An 18,943-nucleotide genomic window follows, 5' to 3' on the forward strand; every position below is an offset into this window, starting at 1 on the left:
ATGCATGAATCGCATAATGCAGCGAACTACTACAAGAACTTCTTCCAGTACTATAGTCCGATCCACGAATGAAGCGGTTCGCGCACTTCGAGGCACGGATGCGGACTGCATTGTTAACGATTCCTAGCGACAGTAACGGTGTGCGCATGCGCGTGCTTTCCGCTTGAAGACAACGTATATCCTGCAAATTATGACTCTCACTTGCCTATGCAGAATTCGTCACTTACCACCACAATCAGCGATGACAACTCGCAACAAATGGAATCGAAATTTACAACTCGCTACGGTCACGTTTAATGCTCGCATTAGCTACGGCATTCACGACAGAGCGCTCAGAACATGCTGAACGTCCATTGACCTCGGAAAATGCGTGGCGTAGCTGCATAGAACAAGCCTAAACTCGATCGCCATTGTTCGTGACTCCAACTACAGTATGTTGTCACACAAGAGGTGAAGTACGTTAGTCCATTCAGTCGTCGGGGCAGCATGCGTGGGCTGTCCTGAATAAAAATACACCAAATGAGCCCATATTCTATTGATGATTAACGGCAACTATTTCGTTGGCATTTGCATATGCCCAAGAGTGATACATACGGTTTTGATACTATATCGCTCAAATACTGCATAATCGGTGACGACATGGGCAGCACAATAGACAGCAGGCATGTGGAGCAATGTACAGCAAAATTATGGCGGTAGATGGCAATCAGCCTCGCTTAGTCGCTGCATCTTTTATATGATGTGTGGATACTAGATATCATCAAGAACAATACGCCACACAAACACGTGACTAACCTGCATTCACGAGGCATTTGCTGAAAAGTCGTATGTGGATCATTGTTCACATGTTGTAACATGTCTGTGGCAAGTTGCGACGTTTCAGGTAAATCTTGTAATTTTCTCTTTTATTTCACTCATTGGTAAAGATCGCGCTTTGTTCTTCACGCTAGCCATGGTGCGGCGTGCTGAACCTAGGCAGTGCAGAGAAGCTGTTTCTGTCGGCTTGCCAGTTGTCGCCGCTGACCCTCCCATCGAGGAACGACGGATGCTGGGTGGTACCTCATGTGAACACCTTCGGAGGCCAGCACTACTGACCGGGTTGGGGGAAAAGGCGAACACTGCACATGGATTTTGCAAGTTTATTAGTAACCATTTCTTTTTCTAACGTGAAACAGTAAGCAACAAGTGCAAAAGGAACAGAAATTACGAGATTTTTATTTATAAATTTGATAGAATGTTTCAGGTTTAAATTACGAAAACGAGTCGTATTGTGCCCAAAGCTATACGATCTCGTGTAACAGCAAACTCCGTAATTCTGCAGTCATAACAACCATAATTGCATGGCCGCAGTGCATAGAATTTGTAATAAGTTTTTGTTCAAATGGTGCAAATGGCTCTGAGCACTATGGGACTTAACATCTGAGGTCATCAGTCCCATAGAACTTCGAACTACTTAAACCTAACCAACCTAAGAACATCACACACATCCATGCCCGAGGCAGGATTCGAGCCTGCGACCGTAGCGGTCGCGCGGCTCCAGACTGCAGCACCTAGAACCGCTCGGCCACACGGCCGGCTAAGTTTTTGTTGATTTGTGCTACTAAATCTTATTAAAAAAGGAGTAAAAGTATTTTGACTGAGCTGTTAGGCATCACAGAAGAATTTGACCTCATCCGTGACCTTTCTTGAGTGAAATCTGCTGAAGTTGATATCCAAGCGCACTAGCACCTAACGCAATAAGAGACGTGTATCGGTGCTCTGTCCTCTCCGAGGAAATATCGAGGAGGATACATCTGACAAAGACACTCGACTAACGCTAGGGGCTGATTCGAAAGAATTCTGCGAAATATAGGTTCTTACATAGTTACCCCTTAATACGTATTCGCGGCAGTAACTGGTACGCGTCGAAGAACATATTTAAGTAGTAAATCAACTGTGCAGGAACTGTTATCGATACCTGTAGGTCAGAACGGGTGTTTCAAAGTGTTCGTATGTGGCTGAGTCGACTGTTAAGTCTTTCGGACAGGCTGTACTGAACCTGTTGCACATGTGCGACAATATTCGTAGACTGCTGCCAGCATCCCGGTGGGTGCTGTCAGTGCGAAAAATGCTCGCGATACTGTCACACTAGTTCACTCTTAATGCCATTCGTACAATTGTACACAGACAATTTGTCACTTAGTTCTCGGTTTCAGTGACGCAGAATGCTTTACACCTAATCAGCAGCCAAGAAGCTGTCTATTATGAATGAAATGGCAAATACCGCGAACAGGTATAATAATGCACAATTCGTATTTTGAAAAGAGTACGCTCAAATTCCTTCGAAATTTGATGTTCGTAGAAATGCCGTCTCCATCTTTAGTCGACAAACTATTACTTCCTTTCCAGTTTAAAGTGCAGTATGTGCAAAACCGACACTTACTTTTGTGAATAACAGTATAGCAACGCAGATTCACGATGCCGTAGTTGGAATGCATTGAAAATCGGACATATTTAAACGAAGGACGCATTAATGAAATACGATACGTAAAAAGATACATTTATTGAAAGTTAATGTCCCAATTTTATCTCAGGTTCGAGGAGACATTTAGTGATCGGTATAGTGTCTAAAGATATTTATACGTCTAGAAGAAAGAAATAATAGTAACGCTACTATCCTACTGATGATTTTGTGTTGAAAATGAAAATTAATGAGTCTGTGTTATGGCTAAGGAATTATTTCAAAAGTTTTTCATTGATAGAATGTGAGTAAAACGCTTCTCCCACTTTTCTGGAATCACCGCACTTCGAAACAGCTGCCTCGTCTAGTGTTCCCGGTAATAACGATTATATAGTTTCTTCTATTTTATACGCCAATCACATCCTTATTTTCTGTCCATTCTGAGAGAAATATTATTTCCGCCTCATCTGCCCCCTAATTTTCAACGCTAGTGTCATCTAATAACTCGTCGACAATTGATGAGTTACGTACAGACCATTTGACAAAGCTTTTAAACTAACGCGACTGCACTTTATATATGAGGGCTAGTCATAAAGCTGTAGGTATAATCTCGAAAAAAAATCAGACTGTGAGCGTAAAACATGGCGATGCTGTTTATCCTTCTCCATTTCAACGCGATTCATTACTCCCAACAATGAACGACTTGGTGTGCACTTCGGTTGTAGAAGTCTGCATCACAAAAGTCACCTCGTCGACATTCTACAGCGCACAACAACATTAAAGGATCACTTTATCAAAGCGCCATGATTGTTCCCCATCCGACAACTAAGTTTGAAATTTGGCTCAAGATGCCTAGAACCTTCCTCTGTAATGGTGCAAAATTGCAGCGCCCTGCAAAGTCACCCTCAGGCTCGGCGACCCTTCGAACAGCGAGGTGTGGATACACCCCTCAGGTTCCGAAGGGGTTGCCTAGTCCTCACTGAATGTATGTGTCGAAGTTCCTGACATACACTATGTGATCAAAAGTATACGGACACCCGGCTGAAAATAACTTAAAAGTTCGTGGCGCCCTCCATCGGTAATGCTGGAATTCAATATGGTGTTGGCCCACCCTTATCCTTGATGACAACTTCCACTCCCGGAGGCATAGGTTCAATAAGGTGCTGGAAGGTGTTTTGGGGAATGGCAGCCCATTCTTCATGGAGCGCTGCACTGAGAAGAGGTATCGATGTCGGACAGTGAGGCCTGGCACGAAGTCGGCGTTCCAAAACATCCCAAATGTGTTCTGTAGGATTCAGGTCAGGACTCTGTGCAGGCCAGTCCATTACAGGGATGTTATTGTCGTGTAACCACCCCGCCACAGGCCATGCATTATGAACAGTTGGTCGAGCGTTTGAAAGATGCAATCGCCATCCCCGAATTGCTCTTCAACAGTGGTAAGCAAGAAGGTGTTTAAAACATCAATGTAGGCTTGTGCTGTGATAATGCCACGCACAACAATAATGGTTGCAAGCCCCTCCATGAAAAACACGACCACACCAAGACACCACCACCTCCGAATTTTACTGTTGGCACACACACGCTGGCAGATGACGTTCACCGAGCATTCGCCATACCCACATCCTGCCATCGGATGGCCACATTGTTTACTGTGATTCGTCACTCCACACAACGTTTTTCCACTGTTCAATTGTCCAGTGTTTACGATCCTTACACCAAGCGAGACGTCATTTGGCATTTACCGGCGTGATGTGTAGCTTATGAGCAGCCGCTCGACCATGAAATCCAAGTCTACTCACCTCCGGCCTACCTGTCATAGTACTTGTAGTAAATCCTGATGCAGTTTGGAATTCTTGTGTGATGATCTGGATAGATGTCTGCCTACTACGCATTATGGCCCTCTTCAATTGTCGGCGGTGCGTTTTGTGCTTTACGTATACCTTCACGTTTCCACTTCACTATCACATCGGAAACTGTGAACCTAGAGTTGTTTAGGAGTGTGGAAATCTCGCGTACACACGTATGACACAAGTGACACCCAATCACCTGACCACGTTCGAAATCCGTGAGTACCGCGGAGTGCCCCATTCTGCTCTCTCACGATGTGTAATGACTACTGAGGTCGCTGACATGGAGTACCTGGCAGTAGGTGGCAGCAAAATGCACCTAATATGAAAAACGTGTGGTTTCGGGGGTGTCAGGATGCTTTTGATCACATAGTGTATATGTTTGTAACTTGCTCATGTAAGGTGCGTGGGTGGCACCGAGGGTTTTTTCGAACTGCAGGGTCCTACAGGGGCCCCATTGCCGTTTAATTCAGGCATATTTTAATGTTACATCCCCCCCCCCCCCCCTCGATGATCACGTCATGGGAGGGTGCGAAGAAGGAGGGATGAAGTAGCAAAAGCACTCTTTGCTGTTTAGGATCAAGTTCAGGTTTCATCGAATAGTTTTTAACAGTCCCTAGTGATTCCCAGCTGTCTGGAAGAGCAAAAGCTGCGGTCGCGGTAGACTCCACAGCGGTGAGATCACGTTCAATAAGGTTGCAGCCTCACTATGTCCTTAGGTTATAGCTGGAACGTCCAAGGGGTGTCAGCAGTGTCGAAAGTTGTCGTTCTCGACCGCGAAATGTGTGGGAATGAACTCCCCAAGCGAGGAGATAGTTTCATTGACGCCCTTTATGCCAAAACCTGAGACGTTTTCACCTCGAATCTGAGCGGCAGTGTGTCTGAAATACTTTCCTCGGCCACCCACAAGAAACACGCGTAATTTCAACGCTGGTCGTCGCGATTCTGACCTCCAACGCTGAAGAGTTAAAAAAAAAAAGAAAAAAAAGGGGGTGCAATGTGGGAAACAATGGCTGATGGCCTTCCCATGGAGCGAAACGTGTATAGGCACAATTGTGGTGAAACTTGGTGCCAATGTGACATTATTAACCTACCTTGCAGTTCACATTGACCTCTGAGCTGTGTCCTCTTTCTTCGCACGTGTGAACACCTTGCTGTCTGAAGCTTCGCCGAGCCCGAGATTAACGTTGCAAGGAGCCAACGCCTTTACACCATTACAAAAGGAAGTTGTAGGCATCTTTGAGCAAAAGTTCAAACTTATACGTCGGAATGGGACATAATTTCGGGGTTTCGAAGAAGTGACCCTTTAATTTTGTTGTCGGCCGGCGTGACCGAGCGGTTCTAGGCGCTACAGTCTGGAACTGCGCGACCGGTACGGTCGCAGGTTCGAATCCTGCTTCGGGCATTGGTGTGTGTGATGTCCTTAGGTTAGTTAGGTTTAAGTCGTACTAAGTTCTAGGGGACTGATGACCTCAGAAGTTAAGTCCCATAGTGCTCAGAGCCATTTGAACCATTTTCAATTTGTTAGGAAAACACGAAAGGGGTGAGGTAAAACTTGATAGCTCAAAGTAGCAGCCTATGTGACTTCTCCTGTTTAGAAATGGATGGGGTGTTATCGTGGAACAAAACTACTGTCTAGGAGAGCTTCTCGTGACGCTTCGACTTGATAGCCTTCCGTAACCTCGTCAAGAGATTTCGGTGGTATGCTCCAGTGACAGTTTGCCTCTTACGAGCCTAATCAGGTAACAGAACACCGTGACACCTCCCCCCCAAAAAAATCAGCAACAAAAAAAATGGTTCAAATGGCTCTGAGCACTATGGGACTTAGAACTACTTAAACCTAACTAACCTAATGACATCACACACTCCACGCTCGAGGCAGGATTCGAACCTGCGACCGTAGCGGTCGCGCGGTTCCAGACTGAAGCACCTAGAACCGCTCGGCCACACCGGCCGGGAATCAGCAACACCTCGTCTCTACTAGAAGTAGTGAATCTGTATGTTTCCATTGTTTGGTTTGCTCCTTTGCCTACGGATCACTGTGACACTATCACCACTCGTCCATGACGGTTATACAACCAAAGACACTGCTGCGACATTTCTGCTACTACCTCGGTTCGGCGGATTTTTTTTTTTTTTTTCAGTGGGTGTAAGAGTCGCGGAACACGGTGGGTCCCGGCGACTTTTCTCATGTTCCAATTGTACTGCAAGATGTAGAAAACTTGGCCGCGACTGATTTTCATTTTTTCCACTATCGCTTCGAAAGTGATACGCCGGCCTTAAAGCAGAAGGACCTCCATTTATCTTGCTTTTTTCGAATCTTCACTGCGAGTTGACCTGCCACTTCGTTTTTACAGTTGAGATTCGTTTGACCGCAGTTGCAGCGACTGCATCCCTTAACCAATGTGTCTCTTGATGACGCTTTGGTGACCTTCCACACCTCTGCATGGGTTCTTCAGTACTTTTCCCTTTCAAATCAGAAAACATATTGCCAGTTTATTTTGGATCCTCTGGTGGAGTGCTACGGTACCGCGGCGCGGGTATTTCATTGTGTACCATGACTGCAGACAAAAGTTAATTATGTAACCCTATTGTTGAGATGATAATTTAACTTTATGAGTACCTGTCGAAGGACGAATACTAATATGGAAACTTAGTAAATACAGAATCAACCACATCATCGAGAGAATGCAATAGGAGGCTAAAAACTAGCATGTCAAATACACCAATAATCGAGGGCGTTGCTGAAAAGTAATGCCTCCCAATTTTTATTTTGTACTGAATATCAGTTGAGGTTTTACATGCCATGCATGTTATTCGGACGACTTTCCCGCTTCGCTGACATAAGTTTAAACTCTCTGCCGCTAGAAGGACCCGAATTGTAGCGTGTAGTTAGAGAGCCCATACACAGAGGGGGAGCGACCGTTGGTGATTGGCTGATCAGCTGCGACGCCATTTTGGCCCATAGGTTCCTCTCGATTCGTATATTCACAGTGCTTGCTGGAGTTGGAAAACTGTTCCAGTCTATAGCGCACAAAAGGGAAAAAAGTACGATTCCAAAATTTATGGGCACCATTATGTACAAAATATTTCAAACATTTCGCCTGTGTGTCTCAAAGTCGCATGTAGCTCGTAAGAACAATTCAAGATTATAAACTATTCTGTTGGCAGTTCGTTTCTCGATGTTACCAAATTAGTTTTTTTTTGGAATTGCTTATTTTATCGAACTGAAATGTCGATTAACAAATTCTGAACCATAAATCGTAATCTTTTTATGTTTAATTGCTAATCGCCTGAAAATGCAAGTATCTGTTATAACACATGTTTCGTTTTCGAAAATCAGCTACTGTGAAATTGTTTTGCCATGCTTCCGTTCTTTAGTGTTTCTAAGCATCATTACAGAAGTATGTGTGCTGGATTTTCCCAGTATGAGACAGTTTGTAGATTCACAATATCTCACCTAAAATATATTATCTCGGAAGGAAAAAACTACATAAAGTTTAGAGACTATCAAGTAATATAAATGAAATACTTTTTTTTCCTGGTCGATTCCCAATTTTTGCGGAACGTCGTAATAAATGGCTAATATGCTGCATCATGATACACTTTAATTTACGTCGTATTAAATGCATAGTAGTCATACATTATATAACAAGTTGGAATTTCTGCTATAATGTGAGTGTCTTGTGATAGTTAACAGTCGACAGAGTTTATTATCTATGGTCTAATGAGCATTGGCCACTTCCTCTCTCCGTATACGAGTATAGGCTCCCTAGCGAGTCACATGTCGGTGTGTAATGAACTACACTCCTGGAAATTGAAATAAGAACACCGTGAATTCATTGTCCCAGGAAGGGGAAACTTTATTGACACATTCCTGGGGTCAGATACATCACATGATCACACTGACAGAACCACAGGCACATAGACACAGGCAACAGAGCATGCACAATGTCGGCACTAGTACAGCGTGTATCCACCTTTCGCAGCAATGCAGGCTGCTATTCTCCCATGGAGACGATCGTAGAGATGCTGGATGTAGTCCTGTGGAACGGCTTGCCATGCCATTTCCACCTGGCGCCTCAGTTGGACCAGCGTTCGTGCTGGACGTGCAGACCGCGTGAGACGACGCTTCATCCAGTCCCAAACATGCTCAATGGGGGACAGATCCGGAGATCTTGCTGGCCAGGGTAGTTGACTTACACCTTCTAGAGCACGTTGGGGGGCACGGGATACATGCGGACGTGCATTGTCCTGTTGGAACAGCAAGTTCCCTTGCCGGTCTAGGAATGGTAGAACGATGGGTTCGATGACGGTTTGGATGTACCGTGCACTATTCAGTGTCCCCTCGACGATCACCAGTGGTGTACGGCCAGTGTAGGAGATCGCTCCCCACACCATGATGCCGGGTGTTGGCCCTGTGTGCCTCGATCGTATGCAGTCCTGATTGTGGCGCTCACCTGCACGGCGCCAAACACGCACACGACCATCATTGGCACCAACGCAGAAGCGACTCTCATCGCTGAAGACGACACGTCTCCATTCGTCCCTCCATTCACGCCTGTCACGACACCACTGGAGGCGGGCTGCACGATGTTGGGGCGTGAGCGGAAGTCGGCCTAACGGTGTGCGGGACCGTAGCCCAGCTTCATGGAGACGGTTGTGAATGGTCCTCGCCGATACCCCAGGAGCAACAGTGTCCCTAATTTGCTGGGAAGTGGCGGTGCGGTCCCCTACGGCACTGCGTAGGATCCTACGGTCTTGGCGTGCATCCGTGCGTCGCTGCGGTCCGGTCCCAGGTCGACGGGCACGTGCACCTTCCGCCGACCACTGGGACAACATCGATGTACTGTGGAGACCTCACGCCCCACGTGTTGAGCAATTCGGCGGTACGTCCACCCGGCCTCCCGCATGCCCACTATACGCCCTCGCTCAAAGTCCGTCAACTGCACATACGGTTCACGTCCACGCTGTCGCGGCATGCTACCAGTGTTAAAGACTGCGATGGAGCTCCGTATGCCACGGCAAACTGGCTGACACTGACGGCGGCGGTGCACAAATGCTGCGCAGCTAGCGCCATTCGACGGCCAACACCGCGGTTCCTGGTGTGTCCGCTGTGCCGTGCGTGTGATCATTGCTTGTACAGCCCTCTCGCAGTGTCCGGAGCAAGTATGGTGGGTCTGACACACCGGTGTCAATGTGTTCTTTTTTCCATTTCCAGGAGTGTATATCGGTGCGTGAGAAACAGCGTGCGCTAATCAAGTTTCGAATTCGAAGAGTTCGTCCACACATGGAGAACCCTCACCTTCGCCATGACAATGCAACATTACGTACGAGCGCTATGACATCTGTAACAATCCGACGCTTTGGATTCACAGTCATCGATCATACTCCATACAGTTCCCACGTGGACCCATCCGATTTTCATCTGTCTCCAAAACTTAAAGAACACCTTAGAAGCCTTCACTTTGATAGCGATGTAGCGGTGGAAGCAGAGGTGAGGTTGTGGCTCTGCCAACGAAGTCGAACATTCTGCAGTGACTGTAGCAACAATCTGACCCTTCGCTGGGAGAAATGTGTTAGTCACTACGGTTAGTACGCAGAGAAATAAATATGTATACATGAAGAATAATGATGTAGAATGTTACTAAAGTTTGTTCCATTTAAAAAGCTTTAAGAGTTTTCATATAAAAAATTCGGAGTCATTCATTTTGAGCACATCCCTGCAGAAATCATTTACAATACTATGTCGCATACATCACATTTAGTAACCGTCAAAAATTATATTAGTTCACAACAAGCCTTTTTTTTCTTCCTCTAGTATTTTTCGGAACCTCCATCATTTATTATTATTATTATTATCATTATTATTATTACAATAAGCTAATTCGTAACCAAGACTGCACTGAGAAGTAAGAAATACTAATAATCTAAAATACATATCATTGGAAACTGCTATAATTACTGTATCTGCAATACATGAGGCGTGTCACTGATGACTTGCACATTTCTCGCCGGAAACTAATAACATATTTACAAAATTGCGCTTTAAATACACTGTATTTCGTACCCTCGCTTTCAGTTACTTTCGGGAAATAATCGTACAACTTTTCTCTGTTTCTCTCATTCACTTACATTTTCCGTCCTGACGATGCTCCTATTTGCTGGAGGGTCAAAATGCTGGCATGCTCAAACAAATTTTGTCATAAATATTTTAATATTTCACTGCCTCGGTCGCTGCAGTCATGGACTGTGCTGCTGATCCTGGCGGAGGTTCGAGTCCTCCCTAGGGCAAGGGTGTGTGTATTTGTCCTTAGGATAATTTAGGTTAAGTAGTGTGTAAGCTTAGGGACTGATGACCTTAGCAGTTAAGTCCCATAAGATTCCACACACATTTGAACATTTTTGAGCTGCCTCGATGTGCACGATAAAACATGAGCTTCAGGCATAATAACGCATTCTAAACGAAAGTATTGGTTCTAATTACAAGAAAAGGCTGCAGAGACTCCAAGTCTATATACTTTTTTTCTTCCTCTAGTATTTTTCGGAACCTCCATCATTTATTATTATTATCATTATTATTATTACGATAAGCTAATTCGGAACCAAGACTGCACCGAGAAGTAATAAATACTAATAATCCAAAATACATATCATTGGAAACTGCTATAATTACTGTATCTGCAATACATGCTGCGTGTCACTGATGACTTGCACATTTCTCACCGGAAACTAACAACTTATGAACAAAATTGCGCTTTAAATGCACTGTATTTCGTACCCTAGCTTTCAGTTACTTTCGGGAAACAATCGTCCAACTTTTCTTTGTTTCTGTCTTTCATTCACCTCCATTTTCCGTCCTGACGATGCTCCTATTTTCTGGTGGGTCAAATTACTGGCATGCTCACACAAATTTTGTCATAAATAGTTTAATAACAGATCAACGCATTTCACTGTCTCGGTGTGCACGAGCTACATGCATAATAACGTATTCTAAACGAAACTATTGGTTCTAATTACAAGAAAAGGCTTCAGGCTTCGATTTTTTGAAAAACCACCGAACTAGCCGGATAATCGGGAGCGTGCTTTATTTCAAACGTTTCATGTTTCCCAATTTGTAATAGGTGTAATAGTGATAACGTTTGCAGCATTGGCGAAAACAACTAGTAGAGCTTTAGCATAATGAAGAGTGTCGTGTAACTACGTTGCCTGATATCTGATGGGGAACTCCATGCTTCTGCTGATCTGACAGTAATGTGAATTCTACGTACTGGAGTCAGCTGGCCTCGCTTGCTTTTTTGCGCCTCGCTACTCTGTTCGCAGGCTGTCGTAACAGCAGTCGTGATGTATTTTTTTGCCGCAGTGACAGGACGAGCCATCGGAGCTGCAGCCAGTGCGGGGAGCACGCACACGCTCACTGCAACGGCGGGCTGGTGGGCAGCATCCGCAACGACACGGGTAGCGGGGGCGGCGGGGGCGGCGGCGGGGGCGGCAACGGCGCGAGCCGCCAGCTCAGCCCGCAGGGCTCGCTGCGGGGACACGCCTCCTACTGCCCGCTGCCGCAGGTACAGTATCGAAAGCAGGGTATCGATACCCTGCTCATTAGCCGTATGGAAAGGAAAGTATCGATACCATATTGAATCCACCTTTGATAACAAAAAAAAAAGAAAAAAAGAGCCGCAGCTCAGCCCGCAGGGCTCTCTGCGGGGTCGCGCCTCCTTCTTCCCGCTGCCGGAGATACAGTATCGATACTTTACTCACGATCGGCATCAATAGAAGAGTATCGATACGTCGTGATGTCGAAGTTATCTTCGATAAATAGTATAATTTGTTTTTATTTACACCCTTCTTACATCCCTCTTGTCATACTTATATTACTAAAACGTTATCCCCTAACACGGAACCAGTAGCAGTGTTAAGGCAACAAAATTTCGATTGTCAGTATTACGCCCAATTACGAGGGCTGATCAACAAAGACTGAGACCGATTTTTTTCACTGATGTTTGTTCTGCATTTCAGTGTTAACATGATATTTTTCAAAGTACTCCACTCCTACTTGAATGCACTTCTTATAGCGCCTCTGCCAGTCCACAAACAAAAGAGGCCGACCATTCTTTGTCAGGTCCTTGAAAATCGCCTCACATTTCTTAAGCACTGACTCAGAGTTCTCAAGCTGAAGGTTTCCCGAAGCTCTGCCTTTAGTTATGGGAATTAAAAAAAAATCACATGGTGCAAGATCGTGGTTACAAGGGCGGATGCGGTACACGGGTAATGTTGGATTGAGCCAGAAACTGCATGACTTGATTTGCGACATGAGGCCGTGCATTGTCATGATGAAGACGCCACTCAGTGAAAGTTCTAGTTCTTTCCTTGCAATACGTGTCCTCAGTCTAGCCAATATTGACATGTACCATGCAAATCTAACGGTAATGCGAGAGGGAACTGCATTCTGGTAAATCTTTGCATAATAGTGATAAAATGTGATGACGATCACTCTCACTGCATACAGAAAAACTTTCGCCTTTTTTGGTGCTGGAGAATCTGGCGATTTCGCGCTATTCTGGTTCGTTTTTCTCCAGGATCATAATGATGTCGCCATATTTCACCACCGGTAATAATCGATTTCAGAAACGCATACGATCCATCACCAAAGAGACGCAGCCCCTCTCGGCTTGTCTTTATTCGCACACGCTTTCGTTCGGGAGTCAACAGACGTGGCACTCAACGGACACAAAAACGGGTCATATGAGATGATCGTGGATGGTTGGGTGGTTGATTTGGGGGACATCGGTCACATCGGATTAGGGAAGAATGGGAAAGGAAATCGGCCGTGCCCTTTCAAAGGAATCATCCAGCCATTTGCCTGAAGTGATTTAGGGAAATCACGGAAAAACTAAACGAGGATGGCCGGATGCGGGTTTGAACCGTCTCCCTCCCGAATGCGAGTCCTGTGTGCTAACCACTGAGCCACCTCACTTGGTGATCACGCATGATCGGCATGATCCTTAAGACACTGTCATATGAAATTCTCAACAGTTGACTGATGTTGCGCAGTGTTATCAGCTAATCCTCATGGACAATCACAGCAGCTGCGTTAATGCTGACTTCAGTCACAGCAGAAGCCGAAACCCATTGCTTAACACAAAGAGGTCGCCGTTCTTTGAATTCCTTGAACCACCTAAACAAGATAGCACTGAGGTAGTGCATCTTCATCGTACGCTTGCTGTAGCTTTTCATAAGTTTCAGTGGCGGCACGGCTTAAACGAACACAGAATTTTATTGCGCCGTACTGCTCCTCTTAAATCACTTCACTGTTTGGTATGCGAAATGTAAAGAACATCTGCAAAATAGAGCTTACTTCCAACCCACCCACGCAAGAGTACTGCTAACTACGAACATTATACATGCAAACTCGCTTTTTTCAAAATTCACGGTACAAGTAGGAAACTAGCACGGAAGCAACAGGAAAAAATCAGTTTCAGTCTTTTTTATCAGCCCTCGTACCACTAAATTTAAAAATCTAAAATGCTGTCATAATCTATTCATTAAGAGGCATATCTTATGTTAAAATTTTAACACAGTAAGGCAAGCATTACAGTGTGTTTGTCTAGAGGCAGCGTAACTGACGGCGCACAAATACACAGACTTCATTCATTCAGTATTTTAGAATGAGAGCACTTAGCGGCTTCCAACAAACCTTATACATAATTTGAAACCTTTACGGACGTTTCCTTGCTGACATCGCTCGTAAAATGACAAAACGAAAAAAAGTTCATCGCTTACACATTTTCACCAGCAAGCATGACGTTTAAATTTGTTACTTCTTAACTGCTAACTCGATTCGCTACACATTTTGTAGACAGTAGCTACATACATCATGCAATGTACCTCCAAAATTATATCAAAGTGAGGCTCGTATTTCAGGAGACACGACGTCATAAACATTGAGATGCTTGAAAAACTATCCTTTGCTTAAAATGGAGCATAAATTACTCAGTTTATATTCACACAGTGTTGTGTGTGTCCATGTCGAAGTTCAGTGAATGTAGAAGGATACAAGACAACTTAGACAAAATTTATATTTGGTAGAATTAATGGCAACTAGCACCAATGTAGAAAAATGTAACTTCCTGACGGATGAAAACTGTGTGCCGGACCGAGACTCGAACTTGGGACCTTTGCCTTTCGCGGGCAAGTTCTCTACCAACTGAGCTACCCAAGCACGACTCACGACCCGTCCTCACAGCTTCAATTCTGCCAGTACCTCGTCTCCTACCTTCCAAATTGAAGCTGTGAGGACGGGTCGTGAGTGGTGCTTGGTTAGCTCAGTTGGTAGAGCACTTGCCCGCGAAAGGCAAAGGTCCCAAGTTCTAGTCTCGGTCCGGCACACAGTTTTAATCTGTCAGGAAGTTTCATATCAGCGCACATTCCGCTACAGAGTGAAAATCTCATTCTAGAAAAATGTAAGTTAATGCAGCTAAGTAGGGATAAAGAACCGTAATGTTCGGATACAGTATTAGTAGTGTCCTGCTTGATGCAGTCGTCTCGTTCACATGTCTGTGGGATAACGTTGCAAAGGAATATGAAATGGAACGAGCATGTCAGGGTTGTGGTAGAGAAGACGAATGGTCGACCACGGTTTATTGGGGGAATTTTGGGAAAGTGTGGTTCATCTGTAAAGGATACCGCATATAGGACGCTAGTGCGGCGTGTTCTTCAGTACTGCTCGAGTGTTTAGGATCCATATGAGGTCGGATTAAAAGAAGACATCGAAGCAATTCAGAGGCGGGCTGCTAGGTTTGTTGCCGGTAGGTTCGAACAACAGGCGAGTATGACGGAGACGCTTCGAAAACTCAAATGGGAATCCCTGGAGGGAAAGTGATGGTCTTTCCGAGGAAAACTATTGACAACATTTAGAGAACCGGCATTTGAAGCTGACTGCAGCATGATTCTAATGCCGCCAACAAATATTACGCTTAAGGATCACGAAGATAAGGTACGAAAAATTAGGGCTCGCTTTTCTCTCGCTCCATTTCAGACTGGAACAGGAAACCACCGTACGGCGGCTTGCGTAGTATGTATGTAGATGTAAATGTAGATAACTATAGTATTTAGCAACTTCCAACAAACTTTTATGTATAATTTCAAATCTTTCCTAAGCTGCTTCTCGCTTACATGGTTAAAGTGAAATCTTTAACGCATTAACTCATTTGTAAAGTAATCAGAGGTCTGAAGTTGTTTTATCTGTGGGAGTTCGATTCTTTATTGGATATTTATGCTAAGAAATTCGTGCCGGATCGGGGCTCGAACCCGCATTTCCCGCTTATCGTGAGCGGTTGCCTTAACTACTCGGCTACCCGTGCATACTTCCAGGACCGATCCAGTCATCCATGTATTGTAGAGTCCACAGCAACATTCCTCGCAACTTACCTAGATTCCCACAACAGGGTTAATGGGGCAGTTGTGTTCAACGTAGTCTTTATCTTCAGAATGCTGTACGCCACAGCTCTTATATATTTGAAAAACGTCATAGTACCGCCCTGAGCTGCTCGTAAAATACTTTATTTATATCTACATCTACATCCATACTCCGCAAGCCACCTGACGGTGTGTGGCGGAGGGTACCTTGAGTACCTCTATCGGTTCTCCCTTCTATTCCAGTCTCGTATTGTTTGTGGAAAGAAGGATTGTCGGTATGCCTCTGTGTGGGCTCTAATCTCTCTGATTTTATCCTCTTGGTCTCTTCGCGAGATATACGTAGGAGGGAGCAATATACTGATTGACTCCTCGGTGAAGGTATGTTCTCGAAACTTCAACAAAAGCCCGTTCCGAGATACTGAGCGTCTCTCCTGCTGAGTCTTCCACTGGAGTTTATCTATCATCTCCGTAACGCTTTCGCGATTACTAAATGATCCTGTAACGAAGCGCGCTGCTCTCCGTTGGATCTTCTCTATCTCTTCTATCAATCCTATCTGGTACGGATCCCACACTGCTGAGCAGTACTCAATCAGTGGGCGAACAAGCGTACTGTAACCTACTTCCTTTGTTTTCGGATTGCATTTCCTTAGGATTCTTCCAATGAATCTCAGTCTGGCATCTGCTTTACCGACGATCAACTTTATATGATCATTCCATTTTAAATCACTCCTAATGCGTACTCCCAGATAATTTATGGAATTAACTGCTTCCAGTTGCTGACCTGCTATATTGTAGCTAAATGACAAGGGATCTTTCTTTCTATGTATTCGCAGCACATTACACTTGTCTACATTGAGATTCAATTGCCATTCCCTGCACCATGCGTCAATTCGCTGCAGATCCTCCTGCATTTCAGTACAATTTTCCATTGTTACAACCTCTCGATATACCACAGCATCATCCGCAAAAAGCCTCAGTGAACTTCCGATATCATCCACAAGGTCATTTATGTATATTGTGAATAGCAACGGTCCTACGACACTCCCTTGCGGCACACCTGAAATCACTCTTACTTCGGAAGACTTCTCTCCATTGAGAATGACATGCTGCGTTCTGTTATCTAGGAACTCTTCAATCCAATCACACAATTGGTCTGATAGTCCATATGCTCTTACTTTGTTCATTAAACGACTGTGGGGAACTGTATCGAACGCCTTGCGGAAGTCAACAAACACGGCATCTACCTGGGAACCCGTGTCTATGGCCGTCGAGTCTCGTGGACGAATAGCGCGAGCTGGGTTTCACACGATCGTCTTTTTCGAAACCCATGCTGATTCCTACGAAGTAGATTTCTAGTCTTCAGAAAAGTCATTATACTCGAACATAATACGTGTCCCAAAATTCTACAACTAATAGACGTTAGAGATATAGGTCTATAGTTCTGCACCAGTTTCAGTCGTCTGACCATCATCAAGTTCCAATATGCCAAATAAAATAGTACATAAGTAACATTAATGGTTTAAGCTGTTACGAATGTGTTAACTGATATAAATATCAACACCAACGAATGCCTAATGGAATATCACTTACATAAAAGTGTACACAGCGTCATGTTAGGCGAAGTATAAAATAAACTCCATGAGCATGAAATTGCAGGGCGAGCTGGAATCCCATAACAACTCACCAGTGGTGCAAATGCCCACAACAGGAAAGCAAGGTGCCGAAGTCTTTGAAACCTGGATTATCGAGCACTAGAAGAAGAACGTCATTTGGTCGGATGAGTCTTGTAGCAAGGGCTCCGACGGACTCACGAAGTTACTTCTATATCTGTGCATACATCAGACATAGCATGCTGCGTCCTTCTTGACACGAAATCAGTGGCAAAATTCGCTTCATACCCCATACGATCGTACTGTCCATAATAAGCGTAGCTGTGTTACTGAGTCACATGCATCTCGGCACCTAAGTAAGAGACGCGTTAAACGTTAAAGAACTTTTGTATGAAATTCTTTAATAGTTTAGATCGCAATATTTTAACAAGCATTGATTATTAGTTTTCTGAGCAATCAGCCGTCTTCAGATCTGAACAGTAAAGAAAACTGCACGTAAAGGGGAAACAGTGTAAAGGACGCTAATGAATTGAACAGGAAGTAAATGAAGGCAAATACATACAAGTAATAAAAAGAGTGTAGTGTCTTATCACAAACATGGATGCTTGTGCACAAAAGTGACCACAGGAAAAGTTTTGCATGTTACAAATCGATGAAACTGTATGTGAACAATACTCAGAAAATGTAAATAATCCGAGTAATATAAAACGTGACATAATGCACCACTACACGAGTGTAAGTTTATGAAGATAAACTTTCCTTCTTCAAACGCGTAAGGACGTCCTACACGGCTCGGGTTCGATTCCTGGGCAGGCCGGAGATTTTTTTTTTCTCGGGGACTAGGTGTTGGGTTGTCTCACGTTAGTACCGTCATAACTGACTTGCCACTACTGGGATGGTTGTATGGACATGTCCCGAAAGCCAATAAATTAAAAAAAGTCATATACATTGTTCAGCAACATTGTAGCACCTCAGTAGCAACATGGGTCATATACCCAATACGGAGCCGTAAAAAAAGGTGCAGCCGTGACGTAGTTATCAGGCAACAATAGTGATGTGATGTGTGCCCAATTCGGAGCAGCGAGCGGACCGACTGATATTACGCGCTCGGCCTCACCCCAACTACATGCCTATAGGTGCCACTGTCGTAAACACACTTAAATAAAGAATACATGTTTGTAACACAAACTGTGGCCTCTTTCACGCACAACAAGCAAGTGTTATATTGGTGACACTGTGTCTGAGTCCAATCTTAAGATTAGACATCACACTCATTTTATTAGTTGGTATGTATTTGCCTTCATTTACCTCTCGGTAAATTTGTCAGCGTCCTTTACACTGTTTCTCCTTTACGTGCAATTTTCCGTAATAATTCAGATCTGAATATGGCTGATTGCTCACCCGAAAGTAGTAATCAATGATTGTTAAAATATTGGAATCTGGATTGTTAAAGGATGTTATATAAAAGCTAGCTGAGAACCCGGGGTTGCCCAAGTATGTATTCACTTGCATCTTCTATTAGTTCATCTTCCCTCTCTCTCTCTGTCCCCCATCTCATCCATCACCCCCTCTCTCTCCATCTCCTCATCTCCCCTCCCTCTGCCCTTTTCACTCCACTCTTTGTCCAT

At 44.4% G+C, this 18,943-nt stretch overlaps 1 protein-coding gene across 1 annotated transcript in view; it reads left to right on the forward strand.

The window, feature by feature from the left end:
• Positions 1-18,943, forward strand: part of LOC124593853 (voltage-dependent T-type calcium channel subunit alpha-1H-like) — a 452,274-nt gene that overhangs the window by 300,316 nt on the left and 133,015 nt on the right. The window contains exon 14 of the mRNA XM_047132201.1: positions 11,651-11,852. Coding sequence (XP_046988157.1) covers positions 11,651-11,852 — 202 coding nt within the window. The remainder of the gene's footprint in view (positions 1-11,650; positions 11,853-18,943) is intronic.

The sequence above is a fragment of the Schistocerca americana genome, chromosome 2 (assembly GCF_021461395.2).
Source record: "Schistocerca americana isolate TAMUIC-IGC-003095 chromosome 2, iqSchAmer2.1, whole genome shotgun sequence".
NCBI lineage: Eukaryota > Metazoa > Arthropoda > Insecta > Orthoptera > Acrididae > Schistocerca > Schistocerca americana.